This window comes from Nicotiana attenuata, chromosome 3, assembly GCF_001879085.1.
Source record: "Nicotiana attenuata strain UT chromosome 3, NIATTr2, whole genome shotgun sequence".
NCBI lineage: Eukaryota > Viridiplantae > Streptophyta > Magnoliopsida > Solanales > Solanaceae > Nicotiana > Nicotiana attenuata.
This window is the reverse complement of record NC_031991.1, coordinates 59539869-59547568: the sequence shown is the minus strand read 5'-3', so window position 1 is coordinate 59547568 and position 7700 is coordinate 59539869. Positions and strand designations below refer to the sequence as shown.

At 34.4% G+C, this 7700-nt stretch overlaps 2 protein-coding genes across 3 annotated transcripts; one reads left to right on the top strand and one right to left on the bottom strand.

Moving 5' to 3' along the window:
- LOC109223851 (DCC family protein At1g52590, chloroplastic) lies at positions 518-3078 on the top strand. Of its 2 annotated transcripts, XM_019388298.1 has the most exons (5): positions 519-844; positions 1465-1522; positions 2119-2226; positions 2497-2589; positions 2684-3078. In XM_019388298.1, the coding sequence occupies exons 1-5, from the start codon at positions 634-636 to the stop codon at positions 2763-2765; spliced, it is 552 nt and encodes a 183-aa protein (XP_019243843.1). In that variant the 5' UTR covers positions 519-633; the 3' UTR covers positions 2766-3078. The 2 variants fall into 2 exon arrangements, with proteins under 2 accessions (XP_019243844.1, XP_019243843.1); XM_019388299.1 differs by lacking the exon at positions 2119-2226 and having other exon boundaries at positions 518-844.
- On the bottom strand, positions 3404-7156 carry LOC109223850 (probable polygalacturonase At3g15720). The gene is made up of 10 exons (XM_019388297.1): positions 7006-7156; positions 6605-6730; positions 6320-6457; positions 5848-6024; positions 5709-5732; positions 5429-5636; positions 4643-4724; positions 4450-4555; positions 4199-4315; positions 3404-3872 (listed from the first exon to the last, which is right to left on the bottom strand). The coding sequence occupies exons 1-10, from the start codon at positions 7033-7035 to the stop codon at positions 3645-3647; spliced, it is 1236 nt and encodes a 411-aa protein (XP_019243842.1). The 5' UTR covers positions 7036-7156; the 3' UTR covers positions 3404-3644.

The window sequence follows — 7700 nt, the reverse complement described above, 5'->3', positions numbered from 1 at the left end:
TTAACTTCATATCCATCATCTAAGTTCGAAATGTCATTCAAACTTCAGAGCTCATAAAATTAAGACTTAATTGAAATTTAGACCCAAAATTTTAAGTTTGATTCCTAAGCGACTAAACTTTAAATATTTTATAAATTTTGACTATATTTTAAGTAGCAATCCTAAAAGCAACTATTAAGCTAGTAAAGTATGCAAGTAGTCCATAAAGTGGATGGTCTTAAATTTTTGGAACTTCAAATTTAATAAGTATTATTCTTCGCTTTCCTATGGACAAAAATTTTAACTTTTAACTTCCAAGTTCTGTCCACGAGTGAAACAGTAATTAAAATTGAAAGACCACAACCAAAAAATATAATATTTCTGCAATTTTTTTCTAAATTGCACTTCGCCACAACAAAATACTATCAAAGACCCACGTCTTAATTGATTTTATTAAAAAGTAAGCGGTATTGGTAATTCCACGTGGCCATATTATGGACATTCTCAGTGACTAGTAATTGGAGCTCCCTTTAAAGAATTGGAAACTATTGTTTGATGTAAATTGTATTCCAAGAAGAATTTTAAGAGCAGAGGCAAGGGCTAATTTTAACTACCTTTTTGTATCTGGCAAACTTGTTTCTGAAATTGGTTCCAATGAACATGGCGTTCAGTGCACCTGCAAGGTTCGCAGGTTTTTTAACTGTAAGGCCGCCGGCTCATGCTCGATTCCGCCGGCAATTCACTCCGTTTGCGACTTTATCAACTCCGCCGACCACCAGCAGTAGCAGCCGTGAAACGGTGGATTGGGTGAAGGCAACTGCAAGTTTCTTTGAGGGTGATAATCGCCCTATTATGTTATTCGATGGTATGGTTACATGTAGTATGGTTTATTCTCCTATTTTTCCAATACCCTTGATTTCCTACATCACTTTTCTTTTTTCAGTTCATTTAGGAATATATGTTATATGTAATAAATTGTGGTGAAAGGAAGGGGTTTTAATGCTGCGAAGCAAGATTAGGCATTTAGCAATTAATTTTCTACTGTTTAATACCTCCTTGGTACTATTTTATTGAATAAAATTTACCTTTCAGAGGAAAAAAAAGGGTATTTACCATAAAATGATTGAATTTGCTTGCTGTTTATTTAACAAGAATGTGATTTTAGGTATTTTTCCTGCTCCTTGTTGCACAACATAAGTATCCTTAGTTCCCTAATGTTCAACTTGCTGCCTGCCTTTTATGAATTTGTCAATTCTCATTCACAACTTTGTCATCATTTTTATTTTGTCTCTGTTGATGTATTTGAAACAAATTTTCAAGTTTTGACCACAGCTATTCCAAGCCTCAGAATTTCTCCATGTTATCATGAAATGCAAGTTTAAAATTTATGATAATCGATCTCGGATAGTGTAGCAATCCTCTGTTTGGTGGTTTTGGACTACATAGCGCATGAAACTAATTAGAAATGTTTTGCATGTCTTGCAGGCGTGTGTAATCTGTGTAATGGAGGTGTAAAGTTTGTCCGTGATAATGATAGTACAAGGTTGGTGTTCTCACCTTTTCTTGTTTTTGGCTGAAAGGATGTCTACATTCAAACTTCCTTCCCTCTGTACAATCAAGCTCTTTAAGTATGGTTTATTTTTATATGAAAGAAGATATCTGTCTCAGCAAATGTGATGGCTCCTGATCAGATATTCTAGTGGTTTACAAAGTTATGTGTCGTGACCGGAGCTATGTGCTAGTTCTGCTTTCAGAAATTTACCTTATGTTTACCCTTGATGTTTGTTCTATCATACTATTACTGTTTTGGTTAGTGTTTGAGAGCTCCCTCTGCTGCATAATTTTCCTAAATATATTTGGTAATATTCTACTTCAGATAGAATATAGAATGGAAATTGAAATGGTGAGCCCAGGTCAAAAGTCGTTGTCTCTTAACTATTTGATGAATAAAAGGCTCGCATCTTATTAAGAAGAGTCTGCTAAGAGAAACTATCTGAGCTCATCTAATTAGAGAAGGGAATGTTATTGACTCTTACCAGTCAGGCTTCTTAGTGTAATCATCATCAGTTGATGTTCCTTGATTATTTGATTCTCATCAAGGTTACTACTCCTTTGATTCCACATTCCGTCGATATCCAGGAGAATTAGGTATGAAGCTTTACAAAGTGAAGCAGGGAAAAATCTGTTGAGGAGATCCGGCAGGGCTCCTGATGATATTTCAAGTGTTGTGCTTGTTGAAAAAGATAGGTATGCTGTATGTTCCAATTAAAAATTGATATGTATGCTGTCTAACGTGGCTCTAATGCTGAACCAAGATTATTCTTGTTTTTTTTTGGTGGGAAGGCGAGGGTGGGATAAGGATCATAACTTTATACTTAGTGCACAAACAAACTAAACACAAACTTTTTTCAACTTCGACTTCAATTTTTTCTCAGCTAACTCAAATTTTATCCAGACGCATACTAAAATGGCAGTAATCACGGAATGAGTAGCTAGTGAAGACTGTATTCATTTCAGGTCTTATGTAAAATCCGAAGCTGTTCTGAAGATTATGGAGTACATTAACTTGCCTTTCCCTCAGCTAGCCTTTTTCTTACAATTTGTGCCTTTGTAAGTTTTCACTGTTCTGATCCCAGTTTTAACTTAGTGGAGTATAAGAACTTGCTTCATCTTCTGGTGCTTAATTCTTCCCTCATTTTAGCAGATTCATACGAGACTTTGCATATGATAATGTTGCCAATAACCGTTATGCACTCTTTGGCCGCTCCGATTCATGTGAGATATAACTGGAGGTGCCAAACACTCTTTAGGTGCTTCGGTTCATGTAAGAATTGAGATGGCGCAACATCATTTGATTGCAGACATACAGAAACTGGTACTTTTTCTATCGTGCAAGTAAAATACTCTCTTGTGTAGAACATAATTTGATATAGTTTATAATCACTTGCTGCTATCTGCAAGTTTAGAATCTAAACTTCACTATTCTTATCTTATTGTATGGTTCTGGTGTTATGATTACTTACACAATTGAGAAAGAGAATGCTGGACAATAGATCATATTAATTTGATTCTATATTAAAGTTCTTATTTTCTATCTGACATCTTGTTCTGACAATTAATTGTATCTTTTATGTTGGTGCTGGTAAAGGTAATTTGCGGTTTTGTACATAAGTTCCAACTCTAATATTGTGATTGTACTGTAAAATACTAAAGGTCCGAATGAAATGCTCTAGGATTTATTTTGTCCCTCTAATTCGGATATAATGTTGCATACAAAGATAAAAGTAGCTTCTGAGCTTATCGGAAAAAGAATTAATTGTGGCTCTAATTAGTCTTCATTAATGAATTTGTATCCATAAGCCTTGAGTCTAGTGATTCCCTAAATAGCGGTATAAATATAAACCTATTACAGTTGATCAGCATGTTTTGCATAAAAAAATTATTGTGGCTATTGAAACTATCAAGATAAGTAAAAACAGTGGTGGCTTTTCACTAGTTATTTGGTACAGAAACTGTATCCATAAGCCTTGAATCTAGTAATTCCCTAAAATAGCTATAAATCTATAACAGTTGAGAATAATGGTACAACAAGTCTCTCCTTCCTCCCAACCCACCCTATAGTTTATTGTTGAACAATAAGGTATGTTGCATAACATCATATATAACTATGGCAGCAGACAGCTCACAACAGGCCTAGTATGAGTGTGTCTTCCATGAGCACTAATGCACTTGGCATGAACAGGGTTACCCTTAACAGATGATATATACACACGATCGAGAAGTATGTTTTTGCAGCCAACAGTTTCGCTGCAGCTCAGATTTATCACCTCGTCCATCAGGGATGTCCCTGATATTCCTCTGAATGTTATGTCGCTCAATGCAACTGCAGCTGTCTGTGTTAAATTAGTCAAAACAGTCACTTAGGAATGAAATTCAACTGTTAGTAAACAGTTCACTAGAAATTGAACTTATATACACTGAGATTTTAACACGGCCACTGCATTTTAACTTGCTATAGCGGGTAAACTATCTTGTTTTCTTGGTTACTAATGTCAAACTGTTAGAAAGTAGTTCACTAGTAATATGCGGATGCTGACTAAAGAAGCATCAACTTGTGCCAACATTTGCAAACAGTAACTCTTTTTCTATTTTTATTTCTTGGTTTATTTTTCACATTTGAATGTTAGTGTATTAGAGTAGTAAATATATGTGGTCTCACATCATTTTTGCAATTGACTCGGCTGGGACAGTAAAACTGGTCGATGATGATGGGATTGTTGACTGCAACCAATTTTATTCCTTCAAAAGTTATCCTCCTTGCATACCCTTCGCCTCCCTGTTCCATTTGAAAACTAACATGTTAGCTTAGTTATGGCTGTAAAAATGAACTGTTTATATTTGTCAAGTTTAAATGATTAATATTGTCAGAGTATTTTGCAACTGATGAAAAAACGAAGTGCACATTATTACCTGCCAGGTCTTAATTCTTACTCCTGTTAAGGTTTCTTTAATCGTGCAATTTCGTATGAGCACATCTTCCACAATTTCAAATCCTCCTTCTCCCAAGGATCCAATACTACAGCCATAAAAAAAATTCAAAATTTTTATGCACAATTTTACAATATTCTAGTAAACTAGATTTGAAAAACCAGCAACTAATTACCTAATACCATGGCCTGGTCCGCATGTTATGCCGCTAATATTGACATTGGACGATCCTCCTCCTATTGCAATACAGTCGTCGCCTATCATAATTCATTGCTCAAATTATGTGGAGAAGACCCGTTATAATAGGAAGCAAGTAAATTTTGTACCCGTAACTAGGGGTGGCAAACGGTTGTGTCGGATATGGGATGAGTTGAAAACGGGTAATGAAAAAATAAATAAATTATCCAATCCAACCCATATTTAATACGGATAAAAAAGGGTTATCCGGCGGATAGTATGGTAACCATATTATCCATGATGACTTCATGAATATGATCACTTTTGGGAGAATTTTTTGTCTCCCAAACTTGAGGAACCCTCAATTTGAGGTTTTTGCAAATGTAAAAGTTAAACCCGGTTATTCATTTTCTAAATGAATAATATAGTTCTTATCCATATTTGACCAGTTTTTAAAAACTTCATTATTCAACCTATTTTTTAGTGGTTAATATGGGTGGTTATTTGTTTCTTTTAACCATTTTGCCTCCCTGCTCGTAATTAAAAGTTGTAATTCGACAGAAGGGGGGTGGGGGTGGGGGGTAACAGGGGTAACTTATATATACTGACAATGTGATTTACCTAGTATAGCAAGTTGCTTGCTTTATTTTTAAGATTAGTATAATTTCACTTATTAATGAGCAGCTACCTTAATTAAGTTATATTTTAAGTGACTTGACATTGTAATAAAAAATGACATTATGAAGATTATTTTACATTGTAGGGAGTAGAAATCAATTTGTACCTGTTGCAATGAGGGAATTGTGTAATCGTACGTTTGTGCTAGCGGAAACGTCTATACCATCGGTGTTGGGACTATCACCAGGGGACATAATACGAATATTAGCAATACTAACTTCATTGCAAGCAGTCAATATGATATGACTTCTAGCACTTCTAATTAGCGTTACACCCCAAACTCGAAGCCAGTCGCATCGTCTGAAAATCAATGCCTATATATATACGAAGATCATCACATTACGTGCATACAGGAAATCTGAGAAATAGATTAAGTGTATACTCACAGTTGGTCCTTTGCATTGTGTTTCCTGGCCAAAAAATAATTCCATATGTAAGAAATTTTGCTAGAAACTTAAAAGGCTTTTTTTTTTCTTCAGTTTTCGCCATAGAAGATTGTGAAAATATGCTTTAATTAATGCTTACTTGGGATGGGTTGTTATCATCCAAGCAAGGATTAGACCACCATACATGGCCTTGGCCGTCAAAAACTCCATTTCCATTAACAGTAAGATGGTCGATATTCTCGAAAATGAGCCATGCATTGGTGGCACGTCCATCCCATCCCGATTTTGAGCTAGGTGCAATTATATTTCCTGATACCTGCAAACAGGCACACACACAAAAAAAAAGATTAAAAATTTAGTTATCAGATATCTCAGCATTGTTTTGATCTAGGTTAGTTAAATGAGTAATTAACTTTTATACATTGATATAATCAGGTCACTTAAAGATAATTACGTATAACTATTCGTAATAAATAGAACTAGAAAACTGAGAACCTGCGCTGTAGTGTAAAAACTCGATATATTGTTTGTGGTATATAAGTTAATTAAATCCTAGTTAAATATGCTTGTTTTGTTGCTTAATGTTGAGAAAAAAGGCTGAAGGGAATGACCTGAATATGGATAAAAGAGGGTTTGCATGGACCCTCAAATGTTGAAGGAGTCAGTAAGAATTTCTTTCTTTCTGGTATAACAAGAATTACACGGCTGGATTCCGATTGACAGACAGCTTCCCATGCCTTGAGGAAAGCCTGCATAATATCCACAGTTCAAATTATACATCCATATGTTTAGAAATTCTCACATATTCGAGGAAATAAGAGTTTTAGTTGCTCTACATTGGTGTAAATGCACTCGAATGCTAGAAAATTTAAGAAATAGTAATGGTTTTTACGTACTGGGAGATCATCAGTTTTTCCGTCTCCAACTGCCCCAAAATTCACGACATTGAAAGTTTTAATGTCATCAGCACTCCATACAGGAGAAACCATGCACAACAAAACCAAGAAAATTCCCAAGTAAACCTGCAAATTAAACCACATCATCATGATCCAAAAGCTTAATTTAGACCCTCGTGCCAAAAAAAAAAAAACATTTTTTTATTAATTCTCAAATGTAGCATATAAGTTTATATATTATCATTTGTGTGGAAAATAGAAAAAACTCAATAGAAAAGAAGTAATTAGTGATCAAATATCTAGACAGACACAAATAAGGAATTTTAGATTTTAGTTTTCGGTTAAGATTTTCAGTGATCAAAGGAAAACAACAAGAACGGCTTTGGGTTAACTGAACTTACCATTGTAGTAGCAGCTAGTACAAGAACCATGCATAATCAGAATGTGCAGATCTTCTAGTCATATAAATATAAGCATAGAAAGATTAAAAAGCCATGATACCCTCCACCACTTAAGATTGAAGTCACACAACCTTTTTCGCATCAAAATATATAAAAAATTCCGCCACTATTTACCAATATGATCATTATATATTGGAGTAAATTCTCCAGCTTCTCATTTAATTAATTCCACAGATTTGACTAATATTTTTTTCTTTTAGATCAAGTGACTTAATAACCCTCTTGGATCTATCACTTTTCACGTCTAACGAAGCAAAGAATAGAAATAATAGCTGACTTAACGCATAATTGCCTGATTTACGAATTACGCAAGAGGTATATTTGTACTTTTTGTATGGAGTCCAGGAAATTTTACTTTTATATGGGCGAGTTAGCTGTTAGAATGTAAAACACAAAGCACGATGGAGCCTCCTTTCACTTCAATCGAAAACAGATAGTAATTGAATGCGATATGAGATGCTTGAAGATGCTTGAACACTTTTGTAATATTCCTCAAATCTATAAGAGTTTCAAGACACGCTAAATATAAAATTTAATTTTTTCTCCTTAAATTATACTTCGATTACAGATTTAAACCCTTGTGATTGATTTTGAGTTAGTTCTATATTTATAAATAAGTGGATATACAATTAGAA

Excerpts from the sequence above, each read along its gene's own strand:
- LOC109223851 (XM_019388298.1), top strand. The coding sequence starts at position 634 with ATGAACATGGCGTTCAGTGCACCTGCAAGGTTCGCAGGTTTTTTAACT. Across the intron at positions 1,523-2,118 it reads CGTGATAATGATAGTACAAG|GAGAATTAGGTATGAAGCTT; the intron begins GTTGGTGTTCTC and ends GTCGATATCCAG. Across the intron at positions 2,227-2,496 it reads GTGCTTGTTGAAAAAGATAG|GTCTTATGTAAAATCCGAAG; the intron begins GTATGCTGTATG and ends TATTCATTTCAG.
- LOC109223850 (XM_019388297.1), bottom strand. The coding sequence starts at position 7,035 with ATGGTTCTTGTACTAGCTGCTACTACAATG. Across the intron at positions 6,731-7,005 it reads TACTAGCTGCTACTACAATG|GTTTACTTGGGAATTTTCTT; the intron begins GTAAGTTCAGTT and ends TTTAATTTGCAG. Across the intron at positions 4,316-4,449 it reads TAAGAATTAAGACCTGGCAG|GGAGGCGAAGGGTATGCAAG; the intron begins GTAATAATGTGC and ends CAAATGGAACAG.